The following is a 15591-nucleotide window of genomic DNA, read 5'->3' on the forward strand; positions in this document are numbered from 1 at the left end:
TTTCAGACCAGAAACCTGTAATGATTTACTTCGTAACACCTGTCCCTTAAACTGGCTCTCACTACTGAACTTTGTGTAATTTTAAGGCCGGTTTTGCCTCCTTTCTGTCTTAAGCTCTTCTTTTGTTGAGTTGATAGAAATGCCACTTTTGACCTGAGTGGAGTCAGGGTGACTGTAGCTGGAGGATCCCTGAATCCTGTGAAGATTCAACCCAGCTGAAGTCTGGCTTTTGGGGCCTGGTTCAAGATTGGTCTCCTCTCTCAGCCCAACATTAGAACGGGTGACAGAAGGCATTTCTGTGCTTGTCACTGTATCGCCCTCCCACTGGGGGCCTTACTCTAGCACTCCCCCAAACGAGGAAAAGAATTCCTGCTCAGAATCAGGCTTTGCCAGTGGACTCCGACCTTGAGGTAAGCAACGGAGGGCCTTAGGTACCAGCCAAGCTGGTGCCGTTCAGCGGTGTTCCAAGGTCAAGCCCAAGGGAAGCCACACTCCAGGTCAGGAATCTAATGTTTGACCTTCCTTCTGGATCGAGTTGCCTGCCTGGCTTGGAGCTGAGCCTTTAGGAGGCGGTGGAGATGCCATCTCTGGCCCCTCCCCACCACCCCCGCTGCGTCTGGGGACTTGGGATGAAGGAGAGGAGGAGAAGGAAGGAGAGGTGATAGTCCCTTGCTTATTCATCTCTTGGTAATTTAATTCAGCCCTGCCTGGGGGGGAAGGGGACAAGCAGAGAATAGCACCCTCCTCGCTGCAGTGTGGAGAGAAAGATGTTCAGACCAAAGTACCTTAAACCTTCTCTCTCTCCTGCCGTATTCTGAAGGAGAACTCAAAAGGTGAATGGATTTTTTTTTTGTAAATCTGGTTACTCTTTTATAAATTGTCACACAACAGCGTGCCTGGCATTATTAGGCATAGAAGCAGGTCACCTGATTGCCAGCCATGTGCTCTTGTCACTAAACTACTCTGCTTGCTCTCCTGACTTCAAGCAATCACCCTTCCCACCCTCCCTTCTGGGTGACCTCTGCACTTGGATCTGTACCCACTAAGCACTTGCTATTTACCCCTTCCTCAGCCCCAAAGCAATTATGTCCCGATCCTTATGTCCATATGTTACATCCGCTTACGTCCCTCTGTTTTCCCCCTCTACACTGTGGTAAGTTCATTGTGGCCAGTGAAAGTGTCTACTAACCCTGTTGTTGTAAATCCGATTGATTGATGAAGGGAACCTGCCTGAATCTATTATCTGAAAGGAGATCTTCCCAGTTCCCTAGGCTTGGCCCCATTTCACCTCTTGCTGCCTCACTCTCCAGATAATACTTCCTTATCTGGGGAGTGACTAGAGCTTGCTAAGGAATAGGCCGGTAATCTGACCTCCTCATCCCTTCACCTCTGGCCCAGTTGATCTTGAAAGAGGTGTTTAACTGTGGCTCCACCTTTAGTATGTTGGAGGAGTTAGGAAAGTGAAATTTTTTCCACGGTAATTTTTACTTAATGCTAGGGAACGATATCCTAGTAATGATTCTCAGTTTTTCGAGAGTTGTCTTTCCATGTAAATCTCTCTCCTGGGCATGAGTAATAGCAAGAGGAGCTCTTTTTTTCTTTTTCCTTTGAGTGTGTTTTGCGTGACTTGGGTCAAACCAGTGCATGTTAAATCTCCAAGACTTCTCAGTGGCTGGAACCACAGAAGGTGGGATGAAGACTGAAAAATGCGTACTTCTGATTTTTAAGGACCAAAATCCATCTGTCAAATCAATACTAATGGGGCAAGTACTATATCCTGCAGTTTTGCTGCAAGTTCTGCCTCAGATCCACCTCCTCTGTGACAAAGAGCCTCACTGTGGGCAGGGAATTTGTTTATTATTGTTCTCTCCCAAGTGCTTAGTACAGTGCTGTGCACACAGGTGTGTAATAAATATGATTGACTGGCAGACTGAGCACTGCTGCCAGTGTATGTCCAAGGAACCTCTTGGTAGTGCCAAATCCAGGCTCCCTGGCAGTAGGGCAAAGGGATTAGCAGAGTCCCTTCTCTGGGCAGCAGCTGTCAGCCAACCAGACTCCTGGGCCAATGGGCGGGCATCAGTTTGGCTGGCATCTGAGTGAATAGATGGCTGGACACAGACGCACAGCTCTGCAGAAGTCTGGAAATTTTGCAGACTTGGCCACTGTCCTATTGGGTCTTCCTATTTGTGTGGGCTTTGAGCATTATGAGGTAATATTAGGTCAAACTTATTAGCTGGATGATAAATGATTTTATGAAGCAAGTTGCACTCATGGTGTGGGAACAAATATAAGAGCATTGAATTTAAAACTAAAGAGGTAAGTTAAAAGCAAGGTGGAAACTGATGCTATGGAAAACACACTGTAGAGTCTTCGGTTGAAGAAGGTATTTTCTTGTCTCCCAGGAAAATGTGATGTTATTTTCCACTGGGACTAGTTTTGACCAAGGTGTTAGACTTGCATTTCCCAAGTGCTAGGCACTCCTCAAGTGTTGCTTGTTCTCCTAATCCTTGGAATAATTTTTTTTTAGGGGGGTTAATTATTTTGGTGATGGGCTCACCCACTTGTATGTAATTTTTATGCTACTCGAATTTTTGGTGCCTAATTCAGCTTTCTATATGTAGGATCCAGCTAATGCGAAAGCATGGTTTGAACAGTAAGGTTGTAGCATATGCAATTTGCTTTCATTCAGAATTCCTTAAGCATCCCAATCTGATGGTTTTCGGTATCGTTTTTATGTGGGGTTCCCTAGATTCTCCCCTTGGGGTTTAAAGTAACACCATGACATTTTATTTCCCTGAGGTCCTGGAGGGGGAAGCCAGCTAACCTGACCCCTCCCTATTTGGGGTTCTGCCAGGGACCCTGAAGCCCATCCATCTGTGGCCAGTTTAAGGAAAGCTACAGGATAATAATAATAACAATTGTGGTATTTGTGTTAACCATGTGCTAAGCACTGTGCTAAGCCCCTGGTTAGATACAAGGTAATTAGGTTGGTAATTAGCTTACAGACTGTAAACTCGTGGTGGACAGGGTGTGTGTCTACCAGCTGTCTTACATTGTACTTTCCCAAGTGCTTAGTACAGAGCTCTGCACACAGTAAGCACTCAGTAAATACCATTGAGGGAGAACAGGTATTCAGTCCCCATTTTACAGATGAAGAAACTGAGGCCCAGTGCAGTGATTTCCCCGTGGTCCACACAGGTGAGTGGCAGAGTCAGGCTTAGAACCCGGGTCCTGTGATGCCCAGACTCTTCCCCCTAGACTTTTAAATGTCCAGAAGTAAGTCCTGGAAAGGAGCCCCATGGGAGGTAAGGGCACCCCCCTCTCTGGGAGGAGGAAAGGTGAAGGACACAGGGCAACATTTTCATCTCCTTTCATTCATTCATTGTCGTATTTATTGAGTGCCTACTGTGTGCAGAGCACTGTACCAAGCGCTAGGGAAGTACAATTCAGCAATAAAGAGAAACAATCCCTGCCCACACGGGGCTTAAGAAGGGCGCTTACAGTTGCCCCTACTGGTATCTTGGGGGCCTGTCCCTGACATGCCCGCCCCAAAGCTCCGATTAAACTGCTCCAGCCCAGGAAGGGGGATTAAAAAATCAGTCAGTCAATTGATCAATGAGTGGCATTTATTTAAGTGCTTACTATGTGCAGAGCACTGTACCAAGTGTTCGGGAGAGTTGAGTACAACAGAATTAGCAGACACGTTCCCTGCTCACAGCAAGCTGTGGTGTCAGGCAACGGCTGCAAAAACTGACCAAAAAGTAATACATTTTTGGGGTTTTTCAGTGGTGAGCTAACAGAGTATGTACCTTTCACATTTCATTTCTCATTTCATGTTCCCGTTTTCGATCACTGGTTGCCACATGCGTAGGCCATCGTGGGGGCGGTGTCATTATCCCACCTTTACTCTCTGCAGTAGCTGCATTCTGAGAACTGGGGAGAGGAATAATAGCTTAAGGCTTCTGGGTGAGTCTCAGGATTGCTAACGGGCATTGAGAGCCGGCAGTTGCGTCTGTCAGTTGACCTTTGAATGATCTAGCAGGAAGTGAAAAGGTCCTAGTTAGTCAGCTGGACAAGTTCTGGGGACATGCCGCAAGGAAGCTCAAGATGGATGCCAAGATTGGTTAGTGCTGCTTGATTATGCTTCTGATTTTTATAGATCCCGAAACCGCCTCACTTTTCCTTTCTGTTCGTGCTTTCTACAAGTCATTTTTAGGACTGAACGGGTAGGCAACCTTTTGCTAGCAAAAGGTTTCCAAACGGTTCTGGTTTCCAACATTTTAAGACTGAACGCTAGCTTCAGATGGTTTGATTTTCGAAGTAAGACGTTTAATAGGGGTTGATTTGAGACAAAATGTAATTGGATGAGATGTGCATGTAAGGCACGTGCTTCTGGGAAGGTTATTTTTAGTCATGCCAGATGACAGTTTGCGATTACCAAAAGTAGATGGCTGCACTTTAGAATGGGCTAGAAATGTTTATTTTTAAGTACATACACGTGTGTGTGTGCGTGCACACTTTTAGTACTTTTAGGAAAACAAAACTGTTTCTGTTTTAAAAAGATTCCCGCTAACCTGAATGTCCCCAAACTCTGGTTTTTTCCTTTAACATTCCAAAGCATTGGCTGCTTTTTCTTGAAAGAGAATTGACTTTCCAGGAGAAGTACTTTGCCTGAACTTCCTCAGACCTAAATATTTTCAGGCATAAATTTTAACGGCAGTCTAAAGATACCATGGGTTTATATTTTTAATGGCAACCTAAAGATACCATGGGTTTATATTTCTGATTCCATGCCTGAAGTGGAGCGTGGAAATGGGGAAACCTGCAGTAGGGAGAAGCTTTCCGTAAACACTGTTTGCCAGTGTGGAGCCTATTCCCGGATTAGATAGGAAACACAGAAGTAGCTTTTGTAAATCAAATAGCAGGGAGGCAGCCTCAGGAATCCAGACTAGTTTGCCTACTAGCCCCCATGTTTAATTCTCCTGTTCAAAGACTGGCTTTGCCACCGAACAGGCAATTATATTTTATATTTGTGAAGTCAGACTTAATTCCTTCCTAGCATCATTTTATACTTCTGACTTGAGTGCAAGTGGGTTTTTAGCTCCATATAAATATTGAGTATCAGAAAACTTAAAATCACTGCTCTTTAATATTCTTTGCCAGAGTTGACATTAGGTAAACAGTTTAAGCTTTAAAGCACAAAAAACAAAGGGTTTTTAACAAATAGTATGGCCTGATAAAGCTGGGAGGACCTAAGGGATGAACTGTGGACAGTTTGCTTTCCTGAGTACTTGCTTTAAACCTGCCATCACTGAAGTGATTTGTGTGAAAGATTTTCAGAGTGGAGCGTAAAACCAGACAAGCAGAGTCAGGAAACTAGAACCTGGGCCAATTTGGCTCCTTTAAAATTCAATTTCTTTCCTCACTGCAGTCAACTGTGGCCATTTTGGGAACTGCCCCATTTTTTGCAGCCGCACTCTTTAACGTTAGGATCCCGGTGAAAAATTATTGGAAATTTTCAAGCGTCTAGGCCAATAAGAACCAATGGAACTTGGAATTTTCAATGAGAATCTTTGCTACTTTGATTATTTTTTGGATGGTGTTCAGGACTAAATTTTTAAGGTGGCCATAATTGAGAATCACTCTAGTAGACAATGCTGCTGTGCCTCCCTCAGATTCACAGGCCTACAACCCATTCCCACCCCCACACCTGCCTTGTCTTTAAATCTTTTCTCCCTAGTTCACACATTTTATCGTGCTTTAAAGACAAGACCAGATGTGAGCTTCATTCTTTTTATCCCAGGGGTACCACATCTGTTGTAATGTACTCTCCCATGCATTTAGAGCTGTGCTCAATAAATACCGTTGGAGTGATTCCCCACCTTCCTTCATTGCAGTGCTTATCTTCTTGCCCCTAGTAGCAGCTTCTCCTCTCCCAGCATCTCAGGCCTCGTTTTCTGGGCTACTGCCTTTCCTGGTTCTCCAGGACTCTTGTTACTTTATGCCTGGGCTAATGCAGTCTCCTCCTCAGTGAGACCCTTGCTTAAAGCCTCCTCCCTTTCAGTCTGCCCTTACTCTTGGTGTATCACGGTTGCCAACTGAATCAAGTCTCTCCACACACATCCTTTCTCTTTAAATCCAGTCAGTCAGTTAACTGTATTGATTGAGTGCTTCCTGTGTGCAGAACACCGTGCAAAGTGCGTGGGAGAGTACAACAGAACAGACACATTCCCTGCCCACAACGAGTTTACAGTCTAAAGGGGGAGACAGTAAATAAGTAAACAAATTACAGATCTGGACCTTAGTGCTGTGGGGCTAGGAGGGGAGGGTGAATAAAGGGAGCAAGACAGGGTGATGCAGAAGGGAGTTGAAAAGGAAAAAGGGATTTAAAAAGGGAAGTAAAAAGTAAAAAGGGAAGCAGCATGGTGTAGTGGATAGAGCACAGGCTTTGGAGTCAGAAGGTCATGGGTACTAATCCCAGTTCCGCCACTTGTCTGCTGTGTGGCCTTGGGCAAACCACTTAACTTCTCTGTGCCTCAGTTACCTCATCTGTAAAATGGGGTTTGAGACTGTGAACCCCATGTGGGACAGGGACTGTGTCGAACCCCTTCTGCTTGTATCCACCCCAGCGCTTAGGACAGTGCCTGGTACACAGTAAGCACTTAAATACCATCATTATTATTATTATCTAAACCCCTGAGCAGGAATCCCAACCATACCCAACTGCTTTCATCTTGCCACATCAGGGGTTCCTCAGCTCCAGGACTCACCTTTTCCAGGTAGCCTTCCGTGATGGCACAAATTCACCGTCTTAAGATGTCCAGCCTATCAACGTGGAGTACTCTATACTTAGAGTATGTGTCGCATGGATTACATGCCCATATGCCTTGTCTTTCCCCCATTATGCTCTGTGGGCCAGAACTGCCTCTGAGTCATGTTTGAATTTCCACAGTGCGGGTACTCTGCAACTGGTGAGAAGATAAATGCTTGTTTATGATAAGGACCTGGAAGGTTTTTGCCAAGTTAAACAGTCTTTAGGGGTTCATTTTGACTCTGGGCACTTTTAATCACATAATTTTCTGACCATCCAAAATTCCAGTTTTTTGCCTTGTATTATTACTATTATTAAACAAACATAAAAAAATTATGTAGTAGTGATAATAGTAATGGTGGTTTTTGTTAAACACTTACTATGTTCCAGGTGCTGTACTAAGCGCCAGGATGGATACAGGCAAATCGGGTTGGACATGGTCCCTGGCACACAATTATTATTATTGTCCTGTACCCCAGACCCCTAGGGTTGCCCACAATGAGCTTACAGTCTACAGGATATGAATTATGGATATCTTGTGGGGCTTTGCTGTGGGGGTGCATATGGGTGCAACTCCAAGTGCAGTTACTATTACCATTATTATTACTATTACTATTTGCAATGAGTCAGTAATGTTGAAAAAAATCTAATCTCAGCTCCAGTCAAGTGGAAGCCCTGTGCGGCTTTGTTTAAAAGGTGATTAGTAAATTTGTGGATGATTTTGAGATCTTCTAAGAAAGGGCTGTATTGTCTCTTAAAGTGGAGTGAGTTATATGCTTTAAAGGCCAGGATAAATCGAGTCTGTCATCCTGCAGACTACATTGAAAACCTATAATCTTCATAAAATTACGAACCTCAAATGCTGCTGAGAATTAAACTACTTAACATAAATAGAGGAACTGGAATGTTTAAACAAGCTCGTAGAACAGTTATTAGAAGGATCCTTAACTAAACTTGGCACCTAACTAAACTGTACCTGTGTGGGCAAAGTGAATTTAGGCAACTCTTTAAAATAATTTAATAAATTAGATCCAGAGCTTGTGCTTTGTATTTTCCGGGTCTGTGTTTGTAGGTCAGTTTTTCTGGCATTTGACCCATCGTCTTTTCCTGGTATTTATAGTTAAACAGTATTGCTTGCACGGGGTTAGACTGGGGTTAGAGGTCAATCAGTCATTGGAATTTACTAAACACTTGCTGAGAGCAGAGGTACTAAGCATTTAGGAAAGTATGTAAAGTTGAGGTGGTAGGCACAATCCCTGCCCTCAAGGAGCTGACTGTGTAAATTAAGGGGAGGCAAACATACGAATAAATGTCAGATGGGGAAACAGCAGAGTATAAGGATACGTTCAGAAGTGCTGCACGGGTATGAGTAGCCAAATGCCAAGGGCTTAGAAAAGTAGCTTTCTTTTAAAGCTGAATTCTGCCTTCAGTGAAAAATATTCAATGGGTTTTAATATGGTATCCTTTCATTAAGAACTGATCTGTGAATCTCTTGTTAAAAATAAATGGAGTCCTGGATTGCGAGGCAGGAGATCTGCCTTGTAGTGCTTGCAAGGGCGTTCTTGTACACGTAAAATGAGATATAACATCCATCTTCAAATGCCAAAGGACATTTAAGGGTCAGTAGGAAGTTTGTAAAGTTTCTTGTTCGTATTAATATCCGTCTCCCCTTCTAGTCTGTAAGTTCGTTATGGGCAGGCAACATGTCTGCTAATTCTGTTTTATTGTATTCTCCCAACTGCTTAGTGTAGTGCTTTTCACATAGTAAGTGCTTAATAAATACCATTGATTGATTCTTGTGCAAAAGCCCTGTAGGGTTATAACTCTAAAAGTCAGCATTTGAGGTCTGCCTGCTTAGTTGGTCTATTCACCCAGAGAGTGTTAATAGTTTTCTATATTGTATATCTTTTTTTGAGTTGGATGATTTTGCAACTCTATGATATTTAGATAATAGGTCATAATCAAGCAGTGGTATTTATTGAGCTTGGGAGAGTACAATACAACAGAATTAGCAGGTATGTTCCCTGCCCTCTCTAGTCCAGAGGGCCTTAAACACACATCTGTTTAAATAGATTTAAAATTTTCAAGTCAAAATGATTTGCTTCAAGATGGGTTTTGAAGTACACTCTCAGAAAGAAAAGTGTCCCAGGGTAAAACAGAGGCTCAAACAGGGCCACATGCTAGATGAAAACTGGGAGTCATAAACCGGTGTTTCTTCTTGTGTTTAAGAAAGGAGCAACTCCTTTTGACCAAGGTCTTTGTAGTGAATGAGAGACAGGGATGTGAACGAGAAAACAGCGCCAGGTATTGCAGACTTCAGCCTAACACTACGAGGGACACAGTCGTTTCCTATGCACAGTGTGATCAGGGTTGTGGGCCCTGCATTAGCCTTTTCAGTCACACACTTCCTCATAAGGGAATTTCACCCTCGCTGGCATATTTTTCGAATATGAAGGACAACTGCGAATATATGTTACCAGATATCTCGGTTATAGTCTTAAAAGCCACTTAAGGTTGACTTGTTGGGTCATTCAGCACTCACTTACCTTAAGTTTTTGCTCTTCATGGTTCAATAGATCTGTATTTACCTCATGGATAAAAATTTGTGTTCTAATTTTAGCCTTTTTTTTATTTAAAATTTTAGTTATTGACCTCCTTTATTGGCGAGACATTAAGAAGACAGGAGTGGTGTTTGGTGCCAGCTTGTTCCTGCTGCTTTCATTAACAGTATTCAGCATCGTGAGCGTGACGGCGTATATTGCCTTGGCCCTTCTGTCTGTGACGATCAGTTTTAGGATATACAAGGGAGTGATCCAGGCAGTCCAGAAATCTAATGAAGGCCACCCGTTCAGGTGAGATGATTTTTTTTTTTTTTGCTGGGGGGGGGTAACCCTCTTCAAAGGAGGCTAACTGTGCGTGGCAATGCTCAGCTATGGTGAGCTGGGAAAATTTAAATAAGGAGGACAGAAGTGAGAGAAAGACTGAAGCCACGTCTCCAATCTGGGAAAGGCAGCAGAAACCGAATCAGCCTGACCTTCCGAAGGAAGAATTAGAATAGAATGACTTAGAGCAGGGATTTCTGGAAAATTGGGAGTCGGAGGAACAAACAAAAATGGCCACTAATGTCTGGGGACAGCAGTGACAAAAAGCAAGGGCCGATCTTGGAGAGTGCTCGCTTTATAGAGAGGCTGACAACCTATCAGTGCTAATCCCTAAGGAGATAGAAGAAAGCTCTGTTTTCCTGGAGTCACTGAGGGTCTGATGCTGGGTCCTAAAATGAATTCTTCTCAAACTGATTGATTCTTCCCAAAGACTGGGTTGAAAAGGTGGACCTTGGAGATGATTGGATTTTTAGCTTGGAGAAACTCCCGATGGGGCTTCTGTGCAGTAAGCACCCTGAGCAAGGTCAGCGAAATAGGAGGAATGCAGCGGGTTTTCTCCTTAGAAATCCATCAATCAGTTCATGGTATTTATTGAGCGCATACTGGGTGCTCATAAACCAGCCTGAACCTTTCCTTCCTATGGGTTCGTTTCATGCAGTTCTAGCCTGTGGCTCCTTGCTCAATCCAGTTATAGCTCCTAAGCTCATCGTGGACAGGGAACGTGTCTGTCAACTCTGTTGTACTGTGTGCTCTGCACGCGCTTTATCAATCGGTTGTCTTTATTGAGAGCTTACTGTGTGCAGAGCACTGCACTTAGCACTTGGGAGAATGCACTATAACAGAGTTGGTAGACACTTTCCCTGCCCCCAGACACTTTCCTTGCCCACATAAATTGATGTACTTTGTTGACACAGGGTTAATCAGCCATAGAGAGGTTATTTCAACTTTTGAGTGGTGGATGAAGCTTGACCAATAACTCTAATGAACATTCCTTTATTAGTGCATACTTGGATTCTGAAGTTGCTATATCTGAGGATTTGGTCCAGAAATATAGTAATTCTGCTCTCGGCCACGTCAACTGCACAATAAAGGAACTCCGTCGTCTCTTCCTTGTTGATGATTTAGTAGACTCTCTGAAGGTGAGTCGATCGTCAGCCGTGCACACGATTTCTTGTTTTTAGATTTTTTTCAGCTCGGTTGCCTTCTGCTGTGAATTCAGTAGTGTGACAGGTGGAGTTTAACGTCAAAATGGTTGACTGTCTTTAAGAGAATGTCTTGGGAAAGGCATAGAGTACACCTTGCCCTGCTGGCAAATGATGGTCAGAAAATCCTTCATCGATTCTAAATACACTGGTCCACGACCATACCAGGGTGCGGGTCAGAAGAATTGTAGAAAGGGAAGATCCAGGTGATTGAAATCAATTCCTATTAGAGGAATGGGGGAGAATAAGGATACTGAGTAGGAAATTTTGCCCCCTTGATGGTATTTTCTAGTCCACGAGATCATTCTATTAAGACAACTTTAATACCCAATTTTAAGATGAGGAATTTACAGTTTAATTAGAGTCCGGGTAAACCAGTTGGATGTTTGCACAGGTCAGCTTCTGAATTCTGGGGTTGGATTTAATATATATCAAATCCTTCAAATATGTATTTTATATATATCCTGGACACCGGAGGCCATAACCCTCAACAGGGCGCTAGGCTATCACGAGCCCTCCACTGAAATCAGATACTAATATATATTGCCTTCTGAGGGGGTTGTTAGTTTCTGATTTCAGTGGAGGGCCCAGGATGGTGTAGTGCCTGGGTGTCCAGTAAATACGATACGATGGTATTGACGATGATCGCTTAGCTCTCTAAGACATTTAGGCAGCAAGCGGAAACCAGAGAAAGATCAGTCTGGAGAACTCCTTAGTGGAAATTCACTGGCACCTTAGAAAAAAGGGATGCCCTCATTCTTTTCTCCTACATTTTTGGGGTTGTGGTGGCATTTGCTATATGGAGAACAGTCTTGGTTTCATACGGATGGAGTTGGGGGGACCGGGAGTAGGTAGAGAGATTCAGGGTTGGACGGACAGGACTGGAAATCAGTCAAATCGGGATCATAGGGGAGGCAACCTGGAGAAAGAGGCCGGGAGGAACCTGAGGATAGATAGAACTGGGGGAAGAGCCGGGCTGTTGCTGGGCTCCCTGCCACGCTGCCCTCCTCTAGCTGCTTCTGTGTGTCTGGACGTGGACCTTGCCATGGGGCAGCCTGGTTTGTTCCTATCTTTTCCTTTGCCTCTTGCTGGCACACAGGTCTAGGAAGGAAGCAAAGATGGGTGATGGTCTCAAATCAGTTTCTGCTCGCAGCAGCCGGGAGGGAATGCCGAAGGTTGAATCGTTAAATTTGTAGGTGGGCTTGTTGACGTTTACAGGGCTCGGGATTGCTTCTGCCCCCGAGCATTAGGCTGTGAATCTAAATTGTGAGAGAGACACAGTCGGAGGTGGTATTGGCTGGAAATTTTCAGGCGGCCGCAGACACAGGCATCGGTGTGGGACTCCGGCCGGAACCGACCGAGTCCTGCGGTCCCCTCTCATCTTTTCTGAAAATCTTACAGAGCAAACGTTAAACTGTTGGTCCTGAGCTTGCTCCTCCCTTTTCACACAGTGGACCGAGTTGTGTCCAGATGCCAAGTGACACTTGAGCCTATGGGAGGGGGAAGAGTTTCTATTTCTCTGCAGGCGATTGGTCTTCAAAGCCCCGGGGGGTATTTTGGAATCCCCTCCCCCTGCCCCCATGTGGGCCTGCTTGTCTGGGAGGGCGCAGAGATCGAGTATCCGCTAGAGTGTGGGCCGATGCCGTGTAATCGGAGAAGGGTCAGCGCTGCTCAGGTGACCCGCTATCACCCGCTCTCCCCTCTGCCACACAGAGGGTTAGTTTGTTTATTGTCTTGCCCCGGGTGGCCTTGGGCCGGAGGGTCACGGCGGTTGGACCCAGCATGGTGGCACTTCAGGAAACGGTCCCAGTTGCCAGGGAGACCTTTTGCTTGTGGAAGTGTTCGAGGGAGGCCAAGCAGGAGGAAGAACTTTCAACTCTTGGTCTTTTGCATAGGGTAGGGTTAAACAGCATGGCATTTCGGCAATACTGGATTTCTGCTTTTGTCCAGGGGCTCTAGTCAGCCAGCCAGCCAGAGTCATTAAGTACTTACTGTGTGCAGAGCACTGTACTAAGTGTTTTGGAGAGTAAAGTAATAATGTTGGGATGTTAAGCGCTTATAAATAGACATATTCCCTGCCCAGAACGAGCTTACGTTCTAGAGACTGGAGTCGACATGTAGAGCTCCTCAGGGACTCCACTCTCTCCTAATTCTCTCTTCCCTCTCAGCTGCCTTCATCACTGTAGAGTACTCCCTTTACTAGCACAGTTCTCTCCCGGTTCTCATCTCTCTCTAGATGCTCCCTCTCCATCTCTTCCACTGATTTTTTTTCCTCTGCCTCTCGCCTCTGTGAGTGTCCCTCGAGTCGCCGTTCCGGGTCTCATTCTTTTTTCCCTCTACGCTCGTACTGGATACTTTGTTGCTCACCCAGCAGAGGTGGCCCCCTCTCGGGCCCTCTGTTCTCGGTTCAGGGTCGCCCAGGGTCTCGGCGCTCTGCCAGGCCAGCTTGCGGCCAACGAGAAGGTGAAGGCGAGATGAGGGTGGGGCAGTAGGCCGGGTGGTCATCCCTGCGCCGGCCCTCTTGCAGCAGCCTCCGGGGAGAGCCCCACGCAGGGCCGGGATCGCTCTGGCGGCAGGGTCCCGGGAGCGCAGAATCACCCCCATTACGTGTCGGTGCACCGCCCCTGACCAGCCGTGCCCGGTGAAGAACTCCAGTCTCGTGCACCTGATGTGAAAGATAACTGCCCCAGTTACCTCATCTGTAAAATGGAGGTTAAGACTGAGCCCCTTGTGGGACAGGGTCCGTATCCAACCTGATTACCCTGTATTTAGAACTAGTGCTTGGCACGTAGGAAGCACTAAAATACGATTATTATCGTTGTTATGGACAGCTCCTATTTTTTAATAGGTATTTAAATGCTCACCCTGTGTCAGGCACTGCTCTGAGAGCTGTGGTCGGCACAGGGTAATCAGGTTGGACACAGTCCCTCCTGTTCCACAGGGGACTCACGACCTTAATCTCCATTTTACAGTTGAGGGAACTGAGGCCCGGAGAAGTGAAGTGACTTGCCCAAGGTCACAGAGCAGAAAAGTGGCAGAGCAGGGACTAGAACCGCTGACTCCCAGGCCCAGGCTCTATCTATGAGGCCGTGCTGCTTCTCCTTGAACTATGCCAACTCCCCTTCACGCTCAGGAGGTCAGAAGCCATTTTAGATGAGGGTGTTTGTTTTTAAATTAGGCTGAGGGTTCCACTAGGGGAGTTGGGCTTTTTAAAGTTGGAGGGATGATTTCTTACCAAACGTTTGTGAATTAATCCTGTTTTCTTTTAGTTTGCAGTGTTGATGTGGGTATTCACTTACGTCGGTGCCTTGTTCAATGGTCTGACACTACTGATATTGGGTAAGTTTGCCAATCAGCAGGGGACAAAGCCATGGGGAGGAGAGGCCAAGTCCCCACCTTACCTGAATAGAATATCCCTATGGCCCACGGGCAAATGATCTTTGATGAAAAAAGCGAGTTGAGAAAGGAAGAATGAGCACGATCCCGAAAGGATATTAGGCTCCTGATCTCTTTCCTGTCCACCATTCCATTTTTGTTCTCAAAGACCATGGGCCAACTGTCGGTCACAGTGAGGCCTTCCAATGGCACCGGGCCTGATCCCATTCCTCGACGGCCCGGATACACTTCCCAACTCCTGGTTTCGGGCTCTGTTGAGGCGATTGGCCCGTTGAAAGCTGGCGGCGGGGGGGCTTTGGCCTCTGTGTATATGGGCACCATCAGCCAGCTTATCTAACGACTCACTGCAAGGGCCAGATCAGACAGAGGTGCCCACAGAATGGAAATTAAAACTGGGAAATGGTATTCGCAGAATGAAGTGGCTTTGTATGGCCTTTCCGTAACTTGCCCTAGACCCAAAACACGTGGCTGTAGCCACAAAGGCGGTGGCGTGTTGGCTCCTAAAATGCACACGGTCAAAGCCAGTGACCATCCTGTCAAAACGCTGCTGATCCGCCTTCTCCAACCAGCCAACAGTTGTGGCCACGGGCCCCTATTGCCGGATTTACCACCAGTTCCAGGCAGCCCCATATAAATAATCCTGTTAGGGCGTTTCATTTTCCTTTCAGTCTGTGCCCATTTGCATCTCAATTCCTTTTCTTTTCCAGCTTTGATTTCACTCTTCAGTGTTCCTGTAATTTATGAAAGGCATCAGGTGAGTTGAACTGGGTGAAATCCTCAGTAGGTCAAGGAATAGGCTTCCTTGCATGGGTAATGTGACGTCTACCTGCAGGTCTAGGGGTTTGGGTTTCGGGCACTAGCGGTGGTGGAGGGAAAGATGTAGGGCCAGCTCACCTTCCTTTACACTGGCGGCCACCCCTCATCAGTGAAGAGGCAGTTCACCCCACCCTAAGCTTTCCTCCGAAATTGAAAGAAAAAAATTTACCAGCAGAATTTTCAGGTAAGGATGTTTAAGTAGCAAACCACCTGCATCAGTGTGGACCAGTCGCTCCTCATTCCAGGGGTGTGGGCGGGGAATGTTTTCCGTCAACTCTGTTGTACCGTTCCCTCCCGAGGGCACAGCGCTCGGCCCAGAGTAAGTGCTCAGATGCCACTGATGGATTGAGCGAGACGGTTGTTTTTCACTTAGAAGCGAAAAACAGTAGAGAAGCAATGTGGCCTAGCAGAAAGAGCACAGGCCTTTGAGAGAGGATCTGGGTTTTAATCCCAGCCCAGCCAGTTGCCTGCTGTGAGACCTGGG

The 15591-nt window shown here is 45.9% G+C and overlaps 1 protein-coding gene across 9 annotated transcripts in view; it reads left to right on the plus strand.

The window, feature by feature from the left end:
- RTN4 (reticulon 4) overlaps positions 1-15591 on the plus strand; it is a 72345-nt gene that overhangs the window by 54705 nt on the left and 2049 nt on the right. For all 9 annotated transcript variants that reach the window (XM_029071720.2, XM_029071723.2, XM_029071724.2 and 6 more), the window contains 4 exons: positions 9456-9663; positions 10694-10832; positions 14165-14234; positions 14999-15045. In XM_029071720.2, the coding sequence (XP_028927553.1) occupies positions 9456-9663; positions 10694-10832; positions 14165-14234; positions 14999-15045 (464 nt within the window). The remainder of the gene's footprint in view (positions 1-9455; positions 9664-10693; positions 10833-14164; positions 14235-14998; positions 15046-15591) is intronic.

This window comes from Ornithorhynchus anatinus, chromosome 9, assembly GCF_004115215.2.
Source record: "Ornithorhynchus anatinus isolate Pmale09 chromosome 9, mOrnAna1.pri.v4, whole genome shotgun sequence".
Taxonomy (NCBI): domain Eukaryota; kingdom Metazoa; phylum Chordata; class Mammalia; order Monotremata; family Ornithorhynchidae; genus Ornithorhynchus; species Ornithorhynchus anatinus.